The sequence below is a fragment of the Myotis yumanensis genome, unplaced genomic scaffold, assembly GCF_028538775.1.
Source record: "Myotis yumanensis isolate MYYU_CA2020_CCGP unplaced genomic scaffold, mMyoYum1.0.hap1 SCAF_6, whole genome shotgun sequence".
Lineage (NCBI taxonomy): Eukaryota > Metazoa > Chordata > Mammalia > Chiroptera > Vespertilionidae > Myotis > Myotis yumanensis.
The window spans coordinates 98,253,779-98,278,693 of NW_027223757.1; the positions used below are offsets into that span (position 1 = coordinate 98,253,779).

The following is a 24,915-nucleotide window of genomic DNA, read 5'->3' on the forward strand; positions in this document are numbered from 1 at the left end:
GTACTTGGAATATCTATGTCATCCCTTTTGCGTGAGTTTACTGCTAAGTCTGGGAGGCTGTGTCCGCATCTAAAACTATTCACTCAGTAAAAAGAGATAATAACCTTTAAGGGCCATGGAGTACTTGCCATCACCCTTTCATAATTCTGCCAGGATTTATGAGTCTCAGGTCCTCATCGCACTGCTGAGCTTTGAGTGCTCATGTGGGTGTGTGTAGGTAAGGATGTGGTTTAAATTCTACATTCTTGTGCCCCACTCACACCCCAACTATACTTGCCACACTGCTATTGGCCTGTGCAGGCTTGGGCTCTTCCCTGCCAGGATATCAAAAGGCTGCTGAGATGCATAAGGGCCTCAGACTCTCAGACTAGTGACCTACAGTCACTAATAATGACTGCACAGTTAAGGGCCTCCTATCTTTTCCCCCTTCTCCTAGCTGGCTTTGTGCAGACAAATCCCAAGCTGGAGAAGATGAAGGTGAGTGACTTCCAGAAAAAACAGGGCAGTGTTTTAATGGGAAATGCTTCTTCTTTTTTAAACATTTATCTTTATCACCCTGGCCAGTTTTGCTCAGCGGTAAGAGTGTTGACCTGTGGACTGAAGGGTCCCAGGTTCAGTTCCGTCAAGGGCACGTACCTCAGTTGCAAGCTCAATTACTGGCCCTGGTTGCCTGGCAGGATGCAACCAATTAAGGTATCTCTCTCATATCAGTCTCTCCCCCTCCTATCTACTCTCTCTAAAAATGAATGGGAAAAAATATCCTCAGGTGAGGGTTAACCAAAAAGAATTATATATATATACTAGAGGCCTGGTGCACAAAAATTTGTGCACTCGGGGGAGAAGGGGGGGTCCCTCAGCCCAGCCTGTGCCCTCTTGCAGTCTGGGACCCCTCGGGAGATAACGACCTGCTGGCTTAGGCCTGCTCCCGGGTGGCAGAGGGCAGGCCCAATCCCTAGGTGCAGCCCCTGGTCAGGCTCAGAGCAGGGCCAATTGGGGAGTTGGGGCGCTGCCCCCTGTCGTGCACAGAGCAGGGCGGATCGGGAGGTTGCGATGCCACCCTCAGTCACGGTCAGGGTAGGGCCGATTGGGGGGTTGGGGCACCGCCCCCTGTCACACTCAAGGCAGGGTCGATGGGGAGGTTGCGGCACCACCCCCTGTCACGCACAGAGCAGGGCCGATCAGGGGGTTGGGCGCAGCCCCCTGTCATGCACAGAGCAGGGCCCATCAGGGGGTTGGGGAGCTCCCCCCTGTCACCCACAGAGCAGGGCTGATCAGGGGGTTGAGGAGCTCCCCCCTCTGTCACTCACAGAGTAGGGCCAATAGGGGAGTTGGGGCACTGCCCCCTGTCACACACAGAGCAGGGTGGTTCAGGGGGTTGGGGCTCTGCCACTGTCAGACTCAGGGCAGGGCCGATGGGGAGGTTATGGCTCTACCCCGTCACACACAGAGCAGGGCCCGTGGGGCGGGGGGGGGTTGGGGTGCCGCCCTCTATCACCCACACAGCAGGGCCGATCAGGGGGTTGGGACGCCACCACTCTCACACTCAGGGCAGGGCCGATGGGGAGGTTATGGCTCTACCCTGTCACACACAGAGCAGGGTCTGGGGGGTGGGGGGGTTGGGGCGCCGCTCCCTGTCACACACAGAGCAGGGCCGATCAGGGTGTTGGGACGCCGCACCCTGTCACAGACAGAGCCGCGGGGCAATCAGGGGGTTTGGGCACTGCCCCTTGTCACACTGATCCGGTGCCAGGAGGCCTCGCAGCTCCGCTGATCCCAGTGCTGGGAGGCATATTACCCTTTTACTATATAGGATAGAGGCCTGGGGGCAGGCTGGTTTGCCCTGAAGGGTGTCCTGGATCAGGGTGGGGGTCCCCACTGGGGTGCCTGGCCAGCCTGGATGAGGGGATGATGGCTGTTTGCAACTGGTCTCACACCCTTCAGGGTGGGGGTCCCCACTGAGGTGCCAGTCTGGGTGAGGGGCCGAGGGCTGCTTTCAAGCTGGTGGTTGACTGAAGCTTCCAACTGCTCCTTTTTTTCTTTTTTCTTTTTATTCTGGGCCAGCTTTAGCTCTGACTCTAGCTCTGAGGCTTCCGCTGCTGAAAGCAGGTATCTGGTTTGTTTCGGTTCTATAATTGAAACAACGTATAACTCCAGCTCTGAGATCCCGGGCTGGCTGAACGCTGGTTTCTGGGGTTTTGTTTAGCTTCTATATTTGTTACAAAGTTTCAAACTGCCAGCTCAGAGGCGGGCAAGGCAGGCGGGGAACGTTGGAGTCCTCTGTCACTGAAGCAAGCAAGCCTCCTGTTAGTTCCAGCTGCCTGGCTGCCAGCCGCCATCTTGGCTGACAGTTAATTTGCATATCACCCTGATTAGCCAATGGGAAGGGTAGTGGTCGTACGCTAATTACCACGTTTCTCTTTTATTAGATTAGATTTGAAAGTATTATAGATGTTCCCTTATTTCCCCATTGACCTCCTCCATTCCACACCCACCCCACCCCAGGCCTTCACCACACTATTGTCTGTGTCCATGGGTTATACCTATGTGCATATAAGTTCTTTGGTTAGAAGTTACTCTTTTGTCTTGGTCTCCACAATCCCACACTTCATTCCTTCTTATAAGACACCAACCTCTGCTTTCTTCTTTTTTGTTGTTTCCCCTAAACGTTCCTTCTCTTCTCTTTGAATCTCTTCAAATCTAGAAACGAATGTTCCTTGAATGGAATGTGGGTAGCAAAAAAAAAGAGCCTCCTTCCTATAGTTCTCTCTCCCCTCCTTCCTAGGTAGAGGCCGCCTGGGTCTCCCTCCAGCCCTCTCAGTGTCTGCCTCAGAACTGAGTCTCCCTCCAACCCTCTCAGTGTCTCCTCAGAGCTGGGTCTGAGACATGGAAGAACAACGGACATCAGAGTGGATGGGGACATGGGTTTGGATGAGGGACTGTGTTCAGTTATCTCACACTGAGCTAAGCAGAAAAATCATAAGGAGGAGAAAAAAAATCATGTGGAAGCTTTTAGGGATGGCTAAAGTCAGAGTCATCATGTTACCAAACACAGTGGATCCCAGCCACCTGTCACTACTTGAGCCAAATTCAGCAGAGACAGAGTTGAATCATGTATAAACATTTATTCCAACACTAGAGGCCCGATACACAAAAATTTGTTCACTCGGGGGGAGGGGGGTGGAGGATCCCTCAGCCCGGCCTGTGCCCTCTCACAGTCTGGGACCCCTTGGGGGATGACCACCTGCTGGCTTAGGCCTACTCCCCAGGGCATTGGGCCTAAGCTGGCAATCAGACATCCCTCTGGCAGCCCAGCAGCCCTCAGGGGATGTCCACTTGCCAGCAGGGAGCAGACCTAAGCTGCAGTCAGACATCCTTAGCACTGCTGAGGAGGCAGGAGAGGCTCCCACCACCACCACTGTACTGGCAGCCATCAGCCTGGCTTGTGGCTGAGAAGAGTTCCCCATGTGGGAGCGCACTGACCACCAGGAGGCAGCTCCTACATTGAGTATCTGCCCCCTGGTGGTCAGTGTGTGTCATAGTGACCAGTCATTCCCAGTCTTTGTGCTGTAAGGGTCAGTTTGCATATTATCTTTTTACTATATAGGATAGAGGCCTGGTGCATGGGTGGGGGCTGGCTGGTTTGCCCTGAAGGGTGTCCCGGATCAGGGTGGGGGTCTCGCTGTGGTGCCTGGCCAGCCTGGGTGAGGGGCTGATGGCTGTTTGCAGCTTGTCACACCCCCTTCAGGGTGGGGGTCCCCACTGGGGTGCCTGGCCAGTCTGGGTGAGGGACTGAGGACCATTTTCAGTCTGGCCGGTAACTGAAGCTCCCAGCCTCTCCTTTTTTCTTTTTTTTTTTATTCTGGGATTTATTTACCTTCTATAATTGAAACTTTGTTGCTGTCACTGGAGCTGAGAGCCAGCTCCAGCTCTGAGGCCACTGCCTGCTGAAAGCAGATATCTGGGGTTTGTTTAGCTTCTATAATTGAAACTTTGTTGCTTACGGAGCTCAGAGCCAGGCCGAGGCTGGCGGGGAACCTTGGCTTCCTCCATCACTGGAGCAAGCAAGCCTCCTGCTCGCTTCAGCTGCATGGCTGCCTGCCGCCATCTTGGTTGGTGGTTAATTTGCATATCACCCTGATTAGCCAATGGGAAGCATAGTGAAGGTATGGTCAATTACCCTTTTTGTCTTTTATTAGATAGGAGGATTGCCGGCAGCATGGGAGGGCAGTTGGTCACCCTGAAAATTCTGCTCTGACCCCTGCCTCCCAGCCAGCTGGCTGACTACATACAGGTGAGGGAGAAAGCTACATGCAGCTTTGAGCTGTGAGTTTAACAGGGAAAGGGCAGGGGAGAGTCTGTAGCCTGGCCTTCAGGAGCTCAAAGTCCAATGACAAGGTGGCTAATCTATGATTGCAAACAGCTCACCCTGTTCTGGGATGCTCAACGTTCCTGAGGCAAACTCCGGGAGGAGTCAAGGTACAGGCACAGCAACTAAATCAAAGTGTGTCCTGTCCTTGGTCTGTTTTTAAAGTGTATTTCTTTTTACAGCCTGTTTTTCTTCTTGCAACACATCCTCCAGTTTCCCAGTGTCTGTAAGAAAACCTCTTTTCTGTAGTCAGGGGAATCATCATTAAATAGCTGTGACTCTATTCCTGTTACATGCCCTTCCCCTATCATTCAGAGAAACATGAAATATGTGGAAAGAATAGCAGGAGGATTTAGAACCAGGAGCCTTGGATTCCAGCTTCAGTTGTAATTCCAGTTCATGGCTGTTGCCTTGTTGAATAAATGTGTGCATGGTAGCCCTGGCCAGTGTGGCTCAGTGTGTTGGAGAATTGTTCTGCATACTAAAATGTTGCAGGTTTGATCCACAGTATGGATGTTCTCTCCCACATAGATGTTTTTGTCTCTCTCTTCCCCTTCCCTTCTCTCTAAATACAATAAGCATATCCTCAGGTGAGGATTAAAAAATAATAATAATATTAAAAGCTATATTCCTAAAAATGCTAAGCATCATCAGAGCCTTCAGTGAGATGTAATCTTTTTAAGAATACAAAAAATACATGTATGGCCATGATGGGGTGGTTGAAGAAAGAATAGCAATGAACTAGGTGTGAATTAGATAACTCTGAGCAAAAGGAAATCATGAAGTTAGGGGCAAATGAATTCTCAGTCCCATGGTTGTTACCACTCTTGGCTTTGGGCAAATCGTTTCACCTCTTCTAGCTTCTGCTAGATATAGACTGCCATGAATATCAGGAGTAAGCTAGACTAAAAGGCATCTTCAAGTCTAGAGTTTCTCTAAGTCCCCACATTCTAGTAGCCAACATGCTTTTTAGTAATTTTCATTGTAGTAGCAAAGTGGGGGAGGGGGAGCCAAATTATTTAAAATGTTTAGCTTGGAACCACGCAACATGGAAATAGAAATGAATGTTTTCATATAGTACTAGAGGCCCAGTGCACAAATTCATGCACAGGTGGGGTCAGGCTGGCCTGGCCCCAATTGGCAGATTGGGGCTAGGCCTATTGAGAGGAGGAGATGGCAGGAGGTTGGTCGGTGCGCCCACCCTGATTAGGGCTCAATCAGGGCCAGGACAGCTAGGGGGAGGGGCTGCAGGAGGTTGGCTGGCAGGCCCCGCCCCCTGTTAGGGGGCAATCAGGTTGGGGCCAGCCAGGGGGAGGGACTGCTGGCTGATTGTGGTGGGGTGGGCCGATCAGGGGTGGGGCCAGCTGGGGGGAAGGGCCTTGGGAGGTTCGCTGGCCCCAGTGGACATCATAGAGACTGGTCATTCAGGTCGTTATAGCATTCTGGTGGCTGGCTTTTTATATATATAGACTAGAGGCCCAGAGCACAGAAATTTGTGCACTCGGGGGGGTGGGGGGGGGGGGCTCAGCCAGGCCTGTGCCCTCTCGCAGTCTGGGACCCATTGGGGGATGACCACCTGCTGGCTTAGGCCTGCTCCCCGGGGGATTGGGCCTAAGCTGGCAGTCAGACATCCCTCTGGCAGCCCAGCAGCCCTCAGGGGATGTCCACTTGCCAGCAGGGAGCAGACCTAAGCTGCAGTAGGACATCCTTAGTGCTGCTGAGGAGGCGGGAGAGGCTCCCACAACCACCACTGTACTGGCAGCCATCAGCCTGGCTTGTGGCTGAGCAGAGCTCCCCCTGTGGGAGTGCACTGACGACCAGGGGGCTGCTCCTGCATTGAGCATCTGCCCCCTGGTGGTCAGTGTGTGTCATAGTGACCAGTCATTCCCAGTCTTTGTGCTGTTAGGGTCAGTTTGCATATTACCCTTTTACTATATAGGATAGAGGCCTGGTGCATGGGTGGGGGCTGGCTGGTTTGCCCTGAAGGGTGTCCCGGATCAGGGTGGGGGTCTCGCTGTGGTGCCTGGCCAGCCTGGGTGAGGGGCTGATGGCTATTTTCTGGCTGGCCATGGTCCCCAGCCACCCAAACTCCCAGTGGAGGCTGGCTGGAAGCAGGTATCTGGGGTTTATTTAGCTTCTATAATTGAAACTTTGTTGCCTTGAGTGGAGCTCAGAGCCAGCCAAGGCAGGCGGGAAGCTTGGCTTCCTCCATTGCCAGGGCAACTAAGCCTCCTGCTTGCTCCAGCTCCGTGGCTGCCGGCCGCCATCTTGGTTGAGTTAATTTGCATATAGTCACTCTAATTGGCTGGTGGGCATGGCTTGGGCGTAGCAAAGGTATGGTCAATTTGCATGTTTCTCTTTTATTAAATTAGATTTCCTCATGCATGTCTGTTTTGCTAGTGCATGTACATGTGCATGCATTTGGGGAAAATTATAAAAACCTGCACAGAGAAAACACCTCTCTTCCAGGAGGAGTGGCTGCGTAGCGACAACCTGGTGTGCTGGTGATGGAAGCAATCGGCATATACATTTGGGAATGTTAGGTTCTGTTTTGTGCTGCATCACTCTTTCTTTAGGTGAGGAAGATGGTGTTTGGCTAAAATCTTTTCTAGTCTATTGCTTTTCCAGGGAGTCTAGTTTATTCTTAATCTAAGTCTGTAATTTTCTTATCACAGTTTTCTCCCCTTTCAGTTACCCTCTGCCTTTTTCTCACCATGTGGTTTGGTGGTTTCCTTTTCATACTTCCTATTTTATACTTCCTATATCCTGTGAGCAATTTGTAGCAACTTCCCCTCAATATATTTTGGGTATTGCATGGACTTGCATTGATAGAGACAGGAGGAATATGAGAAGATCTGCCTTGTTGAGGAATTTAACTTAAGAACAGGCAATGATAATTTCATGTAGGACTTATTTCTGATGTGTAGAACTCTGATGAAATATGTTCAGGAGATTTGGAGAGAAACAGGACAGATGGAGCTGATGATGACAGCAAGTGAGGTGAGGAGTGAAGTGTGTAGTGTGGTGGGTACTGCTAGCCAGACATATTTTAATGAACTCTTCATCTTCTTTCTAGGGAACTACAAAAAGTTGGAGTTTTTATAGTATTGGCTTGTAAGATAATCATATGAATAAGAGAGTGACATGAGAGGGAAAATTATTCAAGGTAGAGATAACATTAGATTCTAGAATGTTAAACCTGGAAGGCCCCTTGAGGAAGTGATAGTAGTCTAGATGAATGTCTTCTTTCCCCATGGTGGAAACTGAGGGTCAAGGATGAGAACTGCCAAGGTTCACAAGGAATTGAGAGTAGAGCTGACCTCTGATTCCACAAATCAAAGAGCCAGTGCTTTTCGCACTCCACCATGCTCATTGGCATGGTGAGAAGCCAGATGGCATGGGGACAGTTACAGAAGGAACCAAACCATTGTTAAGTACTGAAGCAATTGAAAACCTTTCCTATGTTGAGAGAATCAAGGCAGGATATCTTCACTCTAGAGCAGTGGTTCTCAACCTTCCTAATGCCACAACCCTTTAATAACAGTTCCCCATGTTGTGGTGACCCCCAACCATAAAATTATTTTCATTGCTACTTCATAACTGTAATTTTGCTACTGTTATGAATCGTAATGTAAATATCTGATATGCAGGATGTATTTTCATGGTTACAAATTGAAATAATTAAAGCATAGTGATTAATCACAAAAACAATATGTAATTATATGTGTGTTTTCCGATGGTCTTAGGCAACCCCTGTGAAAGGGTGGTTCGACCCCCAAAGGGGTCACGACCCACAGGTTGAGAACCGCTGCTCTAGAGCAGGGGTCTTCAAACTAAGGCCCATGGGCCACATACAAATACAAATATTGTATTTGTTCCCGTTTTTCTTTTTTACTTCAAAATAAGATATGTACAGTGTGCATAGGAATTTGTTCATAGTTTTTTTTAAACTATAGTCCGGCCCTCCAACGGTCTGAGGGGCAGTGAACTGGCCCCCTGTTTAAAAAGTTTGAGGACCCCTGCTCTAGAGCCATGAAGTAGCCTTATTCTCACAGAAACATGAAAGCCAGTGTGCTTTTCTCTTTGGCCCTACATCCCAGGCCCGCTCATCCCAGCTCATGATTCTCTGGTCATTTTCATTCATCCAAGCATCTTGTGGTATCTAGCTTCTTTCAGGACAACATGAAAAGAGATTTGACTGTCTTTTGCTCAAAAAAAAAAGTTGGCTTTCAAGTCACAAGAACTTTCAGTCTTGTCACTGACTTCTCATACAACTCTTGTTTGTGTTCTGGGTTTCAGCTAATACATGTATTCTCCATTGAGTGCAATGAAAGATTACACAGATGTTAGGAATTATTGTTATTTATGTCATCATTTTTAAATCTTCCAGATGGATTGCTACAAAGATGTGAAAGGCACCATCTATGAATATGACGCCCTCACTCTTGATGGAAAGGAACACATTTCATTCAAGCAGTATGTGGGCAAGCATGTCCTTTTTGTTAATGTGGCCACCTACTGTGGTCTAACAGCTCAGTATCCTGGTAAGAATTTATATCTAAGCCCCCTTGGGTCTAAATTTCCCAGCTCAATATATTCTAAATCATAATTACAGTTATGCTTTAATTGTAATTATGCATCAAAATAAATACTTATGATCAAGTGACTTCATTCCCCAATGTCAGGAGTCAGCAAACTATGGCCCACAGGTCAGACCTGGCCAGCCTGCTTCTACAGGCAAAGGTGTACTGGAACACAGCCATGCCCATTCATTTACAGACTGTCTGTGGTTGATTTTATGCTACAAGGCAGAGCTGAAAGGTGGTATGAATACTGGTGACAGAGACCATTTGGCTTGTAAATTCTAAAATATTTACTATTTGACTTTTACAGAGAAAGTTTGCTGATTCCTTCTCTATGTCCTACCTATGCTTTGCTCCTGAGATTTCCAGGAGAATCAATATATATGAATTAGTAACCTCTCTGAAGATTCAAATGTACTTGGTAAATACAGGAGAGATGATAAATATTTTTGAAAATTTTTCAGGATTTTAAAAGACAAAGAAAAGGGGGTAGTACTTACAAAATTTTTAAATTAATTTGATTGTTGAGAGTGTTACAGATGTTCCCCATTTTCTCCCTCTGCCCCCTCCACTGGGTTTCCACCCCATCACAGGCTTTCGCCTGTTATCTGTGTCCATGGGCTGTGCATAAATGCACATAAGTCTCTTGGTTAATCTCTTCCTGCCCTCCCTCCCACCTTGCCTCTGAGATCTATCAGTCTATTCCATGCTTCTATATCTATGGTCCTATTTTTTTTGTCAGTTTATCTTGTTCATTATATTTCACATATAAGTGAGATCATGTGATATATGTCTTTCTTTCTTCTTTCACTTAGCATAATTTTCTCCAGGTCCTTCCATGCTGTCTCAAAGGGTAAGACATCCTTCCTTTTTACTGCTGATAGTATGCGATGGTATAAATGTACCACAGCTTTTTTATTTTTATTTTTATTTTTTAAATATATTTTATTGATTTTTTACAGAGAGGAAAGGAGAGAGATAGATAGTTAGAGACATCAATGGGAGAGAAACATCGACCAGCTGCCTCCTGCACATCTCCCACAGGGGATGTGCCCGCAACCCAGTGTACCACAGCTTTTTTATCCACTCATCTGCTGACGGGCATTTGGTCTTTTTTCAGATCTTAGCTATAGTAAATTGTGCTGCTATGAACATAGGGGTACATATATTCTTTCTGGTTGATGTTTCAGGATTCTTAGGATATATTCCCAGCAGTGAAATTGCTGGGTCAAAGAAAGTTCTGTTTTTAATATTTTGAGGAAACTCCATACTGTTTTCCATAATGGCTGCACCAGTCTGTATTCCCACCAGCAGTACTAGGGTTCCCTTTTCTCCACATTTTCACCAGCACTTGTTTGTTGATTTATAAATGGTAGCCATTCTGACAGGTATGAAGAAATACCTCACTGTAGTTTTAATTTGCATTTCTTTGATGATTAGTGACATTGAGCATTTTTTTTCATATGTCTATTGGCTATCTGTAGGTCCTCTTTGGAAAAGTGTTTATGCAGGTCTTTTGCTGATTTTCTAATTGGAAACTTACAACCAACATCATACTCAATGAGAAAAAAATAAGTGTTTCCTCTAAGAACAGGAACAAGACAGGGATGTCCTTTCATCACTCTTATTCAACATAGTATTGGAAGACTTAGCCACAGCAATCAGACAAGAAGAAAAAATAAAAAGCATCCAAATTAGAAAGGAGGAAGTAAAACTCTCATTATTTGCAGATGACATGATATTGTATGAAGAAAATCTTAAAGACGCCACTAAAAAACTACTAGATTTAATAAATGAATTTGGCAACATAGCAGGATACAAAATAAATAGCCAAAAATCGATGGCATACTTATACTCCAATAATGAAATCTCAGGAAGAGAAACTAAAACAACAATCCCATTTACCACTGCAACACCAAAATAATAAGATACCTAAAAATAAACTAAACCAAGGAGATAAAATACCTGTACTCAGAAAATTAGAGGACATTGAAAAAAGAGATATAGGAAGATATAAATAAGTGGAAATGTATACTGTGTTCATGGATTGGAAAAATTAACATCATTAAAATGTCCATACTACCCAAAACAATCTATAGATTCAATGCAATCCCTATTAAAAGACCAATCACATAATTCACAGGTCTAGAACATATATTCCAAAAATTTATATGAAACCCAAAAAGACCCCGAAGAGCCACAGCAATCTTGAGAAAGAATAAAGTTGGAGGAATCACAATACCAGATTTCAAGTTATACTACAAAGCCATTGTAATAAAAACAGCCTGGTACTGGCATAAGAACAGGCATGTAGATCAATGGAACAGAACAGGGAACCCAGAAATCAACCCAAGCCATTATGTTTAATTAATATTTGACAAAGGAGGCAAGAGCACACAATGGAGTCAAGACAGTCTCTTCAATAAATGGTGTTGGGAAAAGTGGGCAGATACATGGAAAAAAATGAAACTAGACCACCAATTTTCACCATACACAAGAAATAAACTCTAAATGGATAAAAGACTTAAATGTAAGTTGTGAAACAATAAAAATCCTATAAGAACCCATAGGCAGCAACATCTCAGACATCTCACATAGCAGAATTTTTGCCAATACATCTCCTAGGGAGAGAGAAACAAAGAAAAAATAAACAAATTGGGCTACATCTTTTTTTAAATTATTCTTTATTCATTGAAGTATTACATATGTCTCCTTCCCCCCCCCCCCCCCATTGACCTCTCCCCCGCCACTCCCACCCTCCAGAACATGCCCTCACCCCCCTGGTATCTATGTCTATGGATTATGCTTATATGCACACATACATGTCCTTTGGTTGATCTCTTACTCCCCCTCCCAACCTCCTCTGCCTTCCTCTGAGGTTTGATGGTTAGCTCAATGATTCTGTCTCTGGATCTATTTTTGTTCATCTGTTTATGTTGTTCATTATATTCCACAAATGGGTGAGATCTGTGATATTTATCTTTCTCCCACTAGCTTATTTCACTTAGCAAAATGCTCTCCATGTCCATCTGCACAGCAAAGGAAACCAGGACCAAACTGAAAAGAGAACCCACTGTGTGGAAGAACATATTTGCCAATGTTACATTTGGTAAATGATAAATTTCAAAAACATATAAAGAACTCATACAGCTCAGCAAGAGGAGAAAAGGTATTTTATACTTAAAATTGCATTTAACTGGAGTGAAGTTTGGTAAAGGAGGAGGCCAAAATGGAAGCAAATATTCCCTCTCCAACCTTGATAGCTCCTTAGATGTAGTTTTCTCTCTCTGTGAATTATGCAGAGAAGTCTTGCATCTTTCTTATACTTTAGGCCATGTGGTTTAAAAGCAATAAATAATGAAAATGATGGATTATATCAGAAACAGATGCATTTCTTTTATTGAAACTAATAACTTCATTTTTGTTTTTTATTAGGTTTTGAATGGGTAATACATTCAAAAATTTCACAATTCAAAAGGAATGAAAATATTTAGAATAAAAAGTTATTCCACCTCCTTCCTCTTACTCCAGATGACAATATTATCATGTTTACAAAATACAGGGTGGAGCAAAAGTAGGTTTACAATTGAGAGTACACAAAGCAAGAGCTTATTCTTGTATTATTATTATTTACTAACTAGAGGCCTGATGCATGAAATTCATGCAAGGGGCTTAGCCCTCACAGCCCCGACTTCATCTGGAAGGTCGTCTAGAAGGTCATTTGGCTGTCAGGTCTAATTAGCATATTACACTTTTATTATTACAGATTATTACAGTATTTTCCACACAAATAACTATAAACCTACTATTGCCCTACCCTGTATAATAGATCGATTCTTTTTTCTGCTCTTCTTCCACTGATGACTAATATAAATATTACTTGCCATGTTGTTTTTTAAAATTAAGAAGGTGCTTTCGAGTTCAGGCCATTTTCTCATTTTTAAAAAAACTCAATAAAATTCTATTGAACCATAATTCATTTTACCAGTTTAAAAGAAATTTAAAAACCAATTTATTCCATTCCCACTCTATATATAACAGATGAGTAAACTGAATATTTGCTTAAGGATTGGACAACTCTCTTCCTGATTTATTGTCCTCTTTTTCCTGGAAGATGCAATGACCTATAGTGACTAATGACAAGAGGGAAGCACACAGGGAAGTGCTGAGGAACCATGTGGAGACAGGAAAGCAATCTCTAGAAAAATATATATAATTAAAAATAAATAAAAACACTAAGAGGAGATGCCAATTGGTTGAACTGAATCTAAGTGGGTCTAGCTAGTGTTTACCAGGGGACTGAAGGCATCTAGCCCAGAATGGGTTAACAAAGAAGATGATTATAAAAGTCTGAGCAGACAAGTTGGCAAACTTCCTGGCAGTGGGAGAAGCAGGTGGGATCTTGCGTTTTGGCATACCAATGAGAATTTTCGGTAGAATGCATGTTTACCATCCAATAATTGTGGAAGAACACAATAAGCGCAACTCGGAATTTCTCAGGTTCTCTTGGTCCCTGGCAGGGTGACCAGCCTGTACACAGGAGAGAAGTCCTGTCACTGTCCACAGCTTTTCCTTTAAAAAAGGAAATGCTACTCATTAACTAACCAAAAAAGACAAACTGATGAACAGTGATGTTTAAACCTAGCTTTGTTTAAAAATTACCTGATAAGCTTCTTAAAAAAATTGTGGCAAAGAACCTTGGCTGGGTGGAGCATTGAACACTAAGAGGTTGTGGGTTCAATTCCGGTCAAGGCACATACCTAGCCTGTGATTATCTCAAGTCCAACACATATGAGAGGCAACCAATTGATGTTTCTCTCCCTTCTTCCTAAAACAAATAAACAGCCCTGACTGGTTTGGCTCAATGGATAGAGCGTCAGCCTGCAGACTCAAGGGTCCCAGGTTCGATTCAGGTCAAAGGCATGTACCTTGGTTGCGGGCACATGCCCAGTAGGGAGTGTGCAGGAAACAGCTGTTTGATGTTTCTAACTGTCTATCCCTTTCCCTTCCTCTCTGTAAAAAGTCAATAAAATATATTTAAAAAAATGAAACAAATAAACATACTCAGGTGAGGATTGAAAATGAATTGTGCTAAAGAAAGACAGCAAAATTTAGCACCTTAACCATTTTTTAAAATATATATTTTATTGATTTTTTACAGAGAGGAAGGGAGAGAGATAGAGAGTTAGAAACATCGATGAGAGAGAAACATCGACCAGCTGCCTCCTGCACATCTCCCACTGGGGATGTGCCCGCAACCCAGGTACATACCCTTGACCGGAATCGAACCTGGGACCTTTCAGTCCGCAGGCCGACGCTCTATCCACTGAGCCAAACCGGTTTCGGCCACCTTAACCATTTTTAAGTGTACCACTCAATAATATAAAACATTCACATTGTTGTAAAACAAATCTCCAGAAAGTTTCATCTTGCAAAACTGAAACTCTACTTTCATTCAACAGCCTCCCTCTTCCTTCTTCTACTCAGGCCCTCAAAACCACCATTCTAATTCTGTTTCTATAAATTTAACTACTGTATAAATCTCATGTAAGTGAAATCATACAATATTGGTCTTTTTATGATTAGTTTGTGTTACTTAACAAATTCTCTTCAAGCTTCATCCATGGTCAGCACATGACAGACTTTCCTTCCTTTTTAAGGCTGAACAATGTTCCTTTGTGTGAACACACCGTGTTTGTTTCTTCATTCACTCATCAATGGACACTTAGGTCGTTTGCACCTCTTGACTCATGAATAGTGCTGCTGAGGACATGGGTACAAATATCTCATTGAGACTGCTTTCAATTATTTGCATATGTACATAAAAGATGAATTGCTAGATCACTGTTAGTTCCTTTTCTTTCTTTCTTCGTTTTTTTTTTTTGTTGTTTTTTTTTTTGAGGAACCTCCATTCTACTTTCCATGGCGGCTGCATGATTTTACAGTCCCGTCAGCAGTGACCTTGTAGGGATAAAATAACCGGGAGCCGCCTCAGAGGAGGGGGCCTGAGGGCTCCGCGCTGGGGCCTGGCGGGCCTGCAGCTGACTCTGACGTGCTGCATATTTGGAAAAAACTATATTTCAATAAAGGGCTTTGAATGCATGTCTGAAGATTCGGTATCTGACTTTAGCCTTTCTAATCTAGAGAATTTCTCCTCCCTTGGGCCTCTGTTTCCTTCTCTGTGAAATGGAATCTTTTTTTTTTTAATGCTTTTATTCTACATAAATTACTACCATAGGCTAATGTTTAAAAAGCAAATAAATTGGACAGATGCAGGACAAAAATCTGTTCACCCACTACAAAAGGTGAAGTTTTTTTAAAAAAAATTACAATAAATGCAGAAGTATTTAATGCATGCAGTAGCCTTAAATGAAAAAGCATTGATTCCCATTGTTCCACAAGAAAAATAAAACCACACAGAGAAACCCACATTATCTTACTGTACTCCACGTTAAAATGCATCATATTGGGTTTGTTCATAACAGCACAGAAATCCAAAAGTCAAAATGAAATAAAGCAGGTATTTTAAAGATTTAAGAGCCGTTATCAAAAATAAATTACATTTTTTTCAAGATACAGAAATGCTGCTATGATGGCTGGGAGCCCAGTAATCTTTCAATATCACCTCCTGTTGCAATCAGGGCTTGCAAGTTTTTTCAAGGTTCAAAAATCCCATTGCACTAAGTTGTTCCAGTTGTTGCTGAAATCTGACTTCTGGACTCTGTAGCTGAGGATTTACTGCAGCGAGAGCCTGCAGCATTTGTTGGATAAACTGCTGGTGTCCAGGTTCCGTGGTTCCTTCCGTGGGTCTTGGGTTTTCACTAGGGGCAGAGCTAGAGCCATTGGTTCCTGAAGAGCCGCCAGTGCTTCCTAATGTCCCCAGTGAAATGGAATCTTCCCCTACACAAGGCAAAGTCTCTGGCCAGGCTGCCATCTTGCCCCATCTCTACCACAGAACTGAACACACTTCAGGAGGAGCTGAAGCCCTTTGGCCTCGTTGTATTGGGCTTTCCCTGCAATCAATTTGGAAAGCAAGAACCAGGTGAAAACTTGGAAATCCTTCCGGGATTGAAGTAAGTACTGCTCAAAACTATGTAGGAGGCCTCTGTCCACCTTCCTTCAACCTCCAGAGACCCTCCCATATGTGTGACTTACTGGATGGTGCTGGACTAATAGGCTCAGCAGCATCTGCAAACTGACCTGCCTGGTGTGCAGTGAGACTTGGCAGGACTCGGAGGGGCAGGAGCTTTGAAACAGCTGGTTCAGAAACAATGTAGAGCACAGGGACAGACTGCAGGATAGAGAAAAACTAAGTGAACTGGGGAGGCCAAACAAAAATATGGCCTTACCTTTCCTTCCCAGCCTGTCTAGTATATGTCTACCTCTTTCTTCCCTTTCCCATGACATCCAATTTTGATGTTCCATCATAACTTTCCTGGTAACATTATGGCTTATTACAGGTATGTCCGTCCAGGGGGAGGATATGTACCTAATTTCCAGCTTTTTGAGAAAGGTGATGTGAATGGTGAAAAAGAACAGAAGGTTTTCACCTTTTTGAAGGTGAGTGAATGAATGACATAAGCCTCTTCTTCCCTAATATGTCTAGCATAGCATTGGTGTAGAAATAGACCAAAGGCTCCTGTCCAGAGGTGGGACTGGGCTCTGAGGGAAATCTCCAGATCAGCATGGAGGCTAGAGTTTACACTGTTAGTATCTGTGGGGCTTTGTGTGGTGGAAAAAGATGTAAAATAGCAGCTTTTCCTGGAACCACCCTCTCTTGCTCATTGACATTCATTCACTCATTCATTCAGAGTGCATTCATTGACTGCCTGCTGTCTAAGGCAGCTCACTAAATACTAAGAATATGAAGACGAGTAAGACACAGTGCCTGTCGCTAACAAGCTCGCTCTAGAGAGGGAGACATAGAAATCAACAGGGGAAACACAATTTAGCAACTTTTATGAAACAACAACTTTTAGATTCAGAGAACGTGTGAGCTGAAAGCTCCCTAATGATCACCAAAGTTCATTGTTCTTAAATATCAGACTGTGAGCCAAAACCAAATCCTCAGTAAACTGAAGGAACTAGAACAGTATAAGGAGAGTTTTATAAATTCAAATGACTTATAGGGCTGCTCTGCAATTTATTCTTAAAATAATCTTTTTTTATAAAATCAAATGATAAAATAATGATTGTTTTTTAATTTCTTATTTGATAAAACAAAATGCTGGTAACTCGCTATATTGGCCCCAAAAGGTATCTTTGAAATGATCAAGACCTGAGAAACCACATTCTAATCCAAGCTACTAGCAGAAAAAGAAATCCAAAGGCTAGAGATGTGACATATCTTACTGGTGGCGATTTTGTGATGAGGTTATGGGTGAAAACATAAAGAAGAAGCCCACTTTCTATAACATCCTAAACATTCTTGGTAGTAGGGATGGTGGTAATTCACATGATTTATTAAGAACCACAGGAAACTAAAATACCTAAGTGTAGGAGGGGTTGTATCTCCTGTGGGTGGAATAGCCTGGGTCATCCAGAAGTAAAAAGGATGTTGTCATTTCTCTTCTTTTTCATCTCTCCGCTTCAGCACTCCTGTCCTCACCCCTCTGAGCTCTTGGGCTCCTTCAAACATATCTCCTGGGAGCCCATAAAGGTACAGGACATTCGCTGGAATTTTGAAAAGTTCCTGGTGGGGCCTGATGGAGTCCCTGTCATGCGCTGGTTCCATCGGGCTCCAGTCAGCGCAGTCAAGTCAGATATCCTGCTGTACCTGAAGCAGTTCAAGACTAAATAGGAAGGCCAGGCTGGGCAGGAACTATCCTGCTTCTCACCTGAAGACCTGTTCAAAATCCACCTTTGTACTACACTCTCTTTTTAAACAGCCTCCCCTTGACTAAATCGCCTCTTACTGTTAAAGTTCTCATTCTCTACAAGTAGCTTTATATTTGGAAGACTACTGCTCATTCTTGCAAAGGTATGTGGGTGAAAAGCAAAAGAATGAAAACCTGCCCTAGCCATTTTGGCTCAGTGGATAGAGCGTCGGCCTTCGGACTGAAGGATCCCAGGTTCAATTCCAGTCAAGGGCACATGCCTGGGTTTGGGGGTTGATCCCCAGTAGGGAGTGTGTGGGAAGCAGCCAATCAATGATTCTCTCTCATCATTGATGTTTTTCTCTCTCTCCCTCTCCCTTCCTCTCTGAAAGCAATTTTTTAAAAAAGGAATGAAAATCTTATATCCTCAGGTTTCTGTTGAAACTTAAAAATTCATATCCATTAAAGAAAAGTCATCATTCCATCAGAACGGTTTAGTTAACCACAATATCCTGAAGAAGAACGGTTAATAGTTCTGTTTTTGTGTTGTTGTTTTTGCATTCTGACTCCCTCTTCTCTCTCCACCCTAAAAGTGAGGGAATAGCCATGGAGGTTAGAGCCATACAGTCTAGGCTCCACTTCATACATTTTCCTCTCCTGGTAAAATGTATTGTCAACTTTTTTTGGATCAATCTTCATTCAAGCTACCTCTTCCCCCAAATGACCTTCTACTGAAAATTCCAGTAGAAGCCCTAAGAGTGGGAACAGGAAATCACCCTACATGAAAGGAAGGGCATCTCCATGATAGTGAGACCCAGAGCATCTCTCTAATTTGGACCCTACAAAAACTTCTTATTGTCTGATCTTTAGTTCATCAGGTTATGATGCCTGGGCCAGGCACACTTTGATTCTTCAGTTTCAGAAATAGCCCTGCCACTGTCTCCAATAAAATATTTTTTACTTGCCAAAACCGGTTTGGCTCAGTGGATAGAGCGTCGGCCTGTGGACTGAAAGGTCCCAGGTTCAATTCCGGTCAAGGGCATATACCTTGGTTGCGGGCACATCCCCAGTAGGAGGTGTGCAGGAGGCAGCTGGTCGATGTTTCTCTCTCATCGATGTTTCTAACTCTCTATCCCTCTCCCTTCCTCTCTGTAAAAAATCAATAAAAATATATTTAAAAAAAATACTTTTTACTGCATCTGTGATCGCTGTGTGGGTTTTAAATTCCCATCTTACCTTGCTTCTCTTTCTCACTCTATCACAAATGTTGTATTACTCAAATTACCTGAACCCCTCAAGTAAAACAGAAAGACTTATCCTTCCAGGTCCTTGGAAGGTTGCCAGCTGATGGCTCTCAGTTGCATCCCTCCTTAGGAGTTGCCTTAGGTAAATGTCATGTCTCCTTTCCAGCCTGTGTCCAACGTAAACTGTGAGGGCTAAAATGCCAGTAATTAACTTCTTGATCTAGGACAACTCTGAGGGCCCATCCAGGCAGCAGAGGTCACAGGGGATAGGTTGATACCTCTTTTGTACTTGCTGCAGTCCAATTTTTCCCTCTGACAAAGTGGCTTCTCTTCTTTGCCCTCAGGTATTGACCCTTAGGTAACACCCCAGTAAACTTTTTGAATAAAAATTTACCTCAGGGTCTTTCCAGGAAGCCTAAAGGAAGACACTAAGATGAAATTTTTAAAGCTGACTTATCTACCATCTGGTTGGCAATGAGGGAATGGGTGGCATACAAATAGCCATTATCAAAAAGTAGCAGTGCAATTGTGAAAACTTCTGCCAAGCCTGTTCTCAGATGGCACACTGAGGTATGAACTTAGTATGAGCTGTGTCCATTCCTTCCTTTCCTTTTGAATTGGCAAGGCCCAGAGAGTAGTAACTGATGCTCTTTGGAAGAAACTCAACTCACAATCTCATCATGTTCAAGAGCACCTATTCCAAAAAATTCAAGAGGAAGGAACACTTCCAAGCTCATTCTATGAAGCCAACATTACTCTAATACCAAAACCAGATAAAGACAACACAAAGAAAATTACAGGCCAATATCCCTTATGAACATACTAGTAGTCCGGTGCACAAAATTCGTGCACTGGGGTGGGGGGAAGGAGGGGCCCCTTAGTCTGGCCTGCACCCTCTCCAATCCGGGACCGCTCGGGGAATGTCCGACTGCCTGTTTTTGCCCACACTTTTAACAGATGACAGCTCCATTGTTGTTTCTTTCTTCTCATGCTTAAAACCATTGGAATTAGTAGGTATTCAAAGTGTGTATACATTTTGGGGTGACACCCTGAATGTCTCTAGTCAGCGGTGAAAGGAACCAACAGCGCATTTGGAACCCCCAGACAGGGAACCTCGCTCACTCCCCACATGTCTCCCCACTTCACTTTCCACCTTCGCGGGCAGCGGGAGAATCAATGTTTTCTCTCATTAACTCGGAAAAGCATGTCCTGTCACCTGCTGCCCGGCAGGAGTGCGCTAGGCCCCAAGCGAGCGAGGCTCAGTCAGGGCAGCCTTCGCTCATGGGCACCAGCACCCAAAGTGCACATCCCTCCTCTGTGGTCACCCCGACTATCACACCATTTCACTGAGAGGATGGAACTCCTCGCTGCCTCTGGGTTCTTGATCTTGAACGCTGACCGAAGGCACCTCAGCAAGAGCCACCTGCGCCCACCAGGTGTGTCTGTCTGCACCTGCTCCTGCCTCAGCACCTGCATTAGCCCCACAGAGGTGATCTCGTTGCTGCACTGGCCTCCACAGGAACAGAGCGTCACCACTCCGCCCTCTCACTGTCATCTCACAGGTGCCTACCGTCAGCACTCAGAACACCCAGACACTCTCCAAAGGACGTGAGCATGTCAGAGGGAACATGTGCACATCCTGTGGGGGACTTAGGCATGCTGGGGTTGATGGAAGTGTGGTGGAGGGGCGGGGAAAACTTGTGTGTGCCTTGGTCCAGGACTGTTGCAGGTGCATGACGGTGACAGCACGCTGGGGGATGTTCGCACGCCAGGGGGGAGGAGAGGATGTGCGCACTGGAGGCCTGTGACTTTGAAGATCCACAAACCCCCATGGCAGGGCCAGGAGGATGTCAGTCTGGCCTGCCACGGTGGCTGTCCCTGTGATCCTGCACCTTCTGGGCCAGGAGGTGGGACTTGTGCAGCCACTCCTTGGTGCTGATGGCCTGCAGGTGCTACTTCAGCTTGGCCCGCAGGCTCCGCTTGGCGCGCTCACGGCTGCCACTGCAGCCATGTGGGGAGTACAGGCTGCCCTCCACCAGCCCGCCTCCCCTGCCCAGAGGATCTCCGCATGCTGCCCACAGGCCCGGAGCGGCCTGGGCGGGGCGGGATGCCAGCATGCGCTGCTCACCTGCCCGGAGTGACCGGGGTGGGGTGGAAGCCAGGTGTCCTGGCCCGCCCCAGCCACTCCTTGCCTCCACTCGCTGCGCACAGGCCTGGAGCAGCCAGGGCTGGGCGGAAGCCAGGCGCCCTGGCCCATCCAACCCCGGCCACTCTGCCTCTGTGTGCGCTGCCCACCAGCCCGGATTGGCTGGGGTGGGGCAGTGCGGGAAACCTACCCCCACAGCTCAGGACCTGTGCACATGCACGCTGCCCACAGGCTCGCCATCTTTGTAGGGTTAATTTGCATATCACTCTGATTGGCTGGTGGGTGTGACTGTGGGCGTGGCTTGAGCATAGCAGAGGGATGACTAATTTGCATGTTTCTCTTTTATTATATAGGATATGCCAAAATCCTTAACAAAATTCTAGCAAATCAGATCCAGAATTACATCAGAAAGATTATACACCATGACCAAGTAGGATTTATCCCAGGGATGCAAGAATGGTACAATATCCACAAATCAATAAACGTGATACATCACATAAACAAATTGAAAGATAAAAATCATTTAGTCATATCAATTGATGCGGAAAAAAGCATTTGACGAATTCCAACACCCCATCTGCTTCTGGGCTTCCCTTTTGACCTGACAGGAGGTAAAAGCTCTTTACTCAGAAAACCATACGACATTGAAAAAAGAGATAGAGGAAGACATAAAAAGAGATAGAGGAAAACCCTCAGCAAAGTGGAAATAGAGATCACACCTCAACATAATAAAAGCCTTATATGACAAACTTACAGCCAACAGCATACTTAATGGGCAAAAGCTAAAACCATTTCACTTAAGAACAGGAACAAGACAGGGATGCCCACTTTCACCACTCCTGTTTGACATAGTACTGGAATTGCTAGCCATAGCAATTAGACGAGAAGAAGAAATAAAAGGTATCCAAATTGGAAAAGAAGACTTAAACTGTCATTATTTGCAAATGACATTATATTGTACATAGAAAACATTAAACACTCCATCAAAAATATTATTAGGCCCTAGCCAGTTTGGTTCAGGGGATAGAGCATCGGCCTGCAGACTGAAGGGTCCTGGGCTCGATTTCAGTCAAGGGCATATGCCTGGGTTGCGGGCTTGATCCCCAGTAGGGGGAGTGCAGGAGGCAGCCAATCGATGATTCTCTCTCATCATGGATGTTTCTCTCTATCTCCCTCTCTCTTCCTCTCTGAAATCAATAAAAATATATTTTTTAAAAATATATTATTAGACTTAATAAATGAATTCGGCAATGTAGCAGGATACAAAATTAACAATCTGAAATCCATGGCTTTTTTATACACCAATAATGAACTCACAGAAGGAAAAATTTAAAAAATAATCCTATTTACCACTGCACCAAAAAAATTAAGATACCTAGGAATAAACTTAACTAAGTGTTAGGTGGGTCAGGAGGTGGCGTGGGAGAACAAAAGAGAATCAAGCTGGTTAAGGAGAAAGGAAGGAGAGAGTTTAATTCTGCATCCCCAGGCAAAACTCACAAGCCCCAAAGGCAGGGCCAGTGAATTCCCGCCAACAGAGAGGGAAGCTCACTTTTTATATCGCAGTTTGGTGAGGGGCAGGGGCATGAGCTGAGGAAGTTCCCGCCACAGGGGTAGTCACGGTATTCAAGAAGGAGCCAGTATTTGTGTATTGGCATCTGGCATGTTGACCTGCTACGAATTCCAGGGAGAGTCCATTATTTCCGCCACCGTCTGCTTTGCGGTGGCATGCATCTGCTTCTGGGCTTCCCTTTTGACCTGACAGGAGGTAAAAGCTCTGTACTCAGAAAACCATACGACATTGAAAAAAGAGATAGAGGAAGACATAAACAGATGGAAGAACATACCATATTCATGGATTGGTAGAATCAACATCATTAAAATGTCCATACTACCCAAAGCAATCTAGAGATTCAATGCACTCCCCATTAAAATACCAATGGCATACTTCACAGACCTAAAGTTAACTCTCCAAACATTCATCTGGAATAAAAAAAGACCCCGAATAGCTGCAGCAATTCTGAGAAAGAAGAACAAAGTAGGAGGGATCTCATTACTAGATATCAAGCTGTATTACAAAGCCACAGTTCTCAAAACTGCCCGGTACTGGCACCAGAACAGACATATAGACCAATGGAATAAAATACAGAACCCAGAAATCGACCCAAACCAATATGCTCAATCAACATTTGACAAAGGAGGCAAGAGCATACAATGGAGTCAAGATAGTCTCTTCAATAAATGGTGCTTGGAAAATTGGACAAATACATGCAAAAAAATGAAACTACACCACCAACTTACACCATACATAAAAAATAAACTCATAAAAATAAAGGACTTAAACGTAAGACAAGAAACCATAAAAATTTTAGAGGAATCCACAGGCAGCAAAATCTCAGGAATATGCCGAACCAATATCTTCATCAATACAGCTCCTAGGAAAATGAAAACTAAAGAGAAAATAAACAAATGGAACTACATCAAAATAAAAAGCTTCTGCACAGCCCTGCCTGGCTTGGCTCAGTGGATAGAGCGTCGGCCTGTAGACTGAAGGGTCCCAGGTTCAATTCTGGTCAAGGATTAAAAAAAAAAAAAGAAGCTTCTGCACAGCAAAAGCAGCCAAAAACAAAACAACAAGAAAGCCCACTGCATGGAAGAACATATTTGCCAATGTTATCACCGATAACGGTTTAATCTCCAACATTTACAGGGAATTCATACAACTTATAAAAAGGGAGATAAACAACCCAATCAAAAAATGGGCAATAGACCAAAATAGATGCTTTTCGAAAGAGGACATACAGGAGGCCAAGAGACATATGAAAAAATGGTCAAAGTCACTAGTCATCTTAGAGATGCAAATCAAAACGCCAATGAGGTACCGTTTCACACCTGTCAGAATGGCTACCATCAACAAATCAACAAACGACAAGTGCTGGAGAGGATGCGGAGAAAAAGGAACCCTTTGCACTGCTGGTGGGAATGCAGACTGGTGCAGCCACTGTGAAGAACAGTATGGAGTTTCCTCTAAAAATTAAAAATAGATCTGCCATTTGACCCAGTGATCCCACTTCTTGGAATACATCCCAAGAAACCAGAAACACCAATCAGATAGGACAAATGCACCCCTATGTTCATAGCAATTTACAATAGCTAAGATTTGGAAACAGCCTAAGTGCCCATCAGCAGATGAGTGGATTAAAAAACAGTGGTGCACATACACAATGGAATACTATGCTGCTGTAAAAAAGAAAGAACTCTTATCATTCCCAACAGCATGGATGGAACTGGAGAGCATTATGCTAAGTGAAATAAGCCAGTTGAAGAAAGATAAATATCACATGATCTCACTCATTTGTGAAATATAATGAAGAACATAATCTGATGAACAAAAATAGATCCAGAGACAGAGATGCAGCGAACAGACCGTCGAACTTCAGAAGGAAGGCAGGGGAAGGAGCAGAGGGGAGGTAAGAGATCAACCAAAGGACTTGTCTGCATGCATATAAGCATAACCAATGGATACAGACACTAGGGGGGTGAGGGCATGTGCTGGGGGTGGAGGTGGCCGGGGAGAGCACAAGGGGGGAAAAGAAGGCATATGTAATACTATATGTTATACTTTAAACAATAAAGAATTTTTTTTAAAAAGTAAAGGGATGGAAAATGGTATTTTATGCAAATGGGACATCAACAAAAACACTGGGGTAGCAATATTCATATCTGACAAAATAGACTTTAAAATAAAGGCCACCCTAAG

At 44.4% G+C, this 24,915-nt stretch overlaps 1 protein-coding gene across 2 annotated transcripts; it reads left to right on the top strand.

The window, feature by feature from the left end:
* The first annotated feature begins 390 nt into the window (after window positions 1-390).
* Window positions 391-17,749, top strand: LOC139013301 (epididymal secretory glutathione peroxidase). 2 transcript variants are annotated; one of them, XM_070419475.1, is made up of 5 exons: window positions 391-477; window positions 8,757-8,910; window positions 15,905-16,022; window positions 16,410-16,509; window positions 17,543-17,749. In XM_070419475.1, exons 1-5 carry the CDS (start codon window positions 391-393, stop codon window positions 17,747-17,749), a joined length of 666 nt encoding a protein of 221 aa, XP_070275576.1. The 2 variants fall into 2 exon arrangements, with proteins under 2 accessions (XP_070275576.1, XP_070275577.1); XM_070419476.1 differs by lacking the exons at window positions 15,905-16,022; window positions 17,543-17,749 and having other exon boundaries at window positions 16,410-16,471.
* Window positions 17,750-24,915: the final 7,166 nt, after the last annotated feature.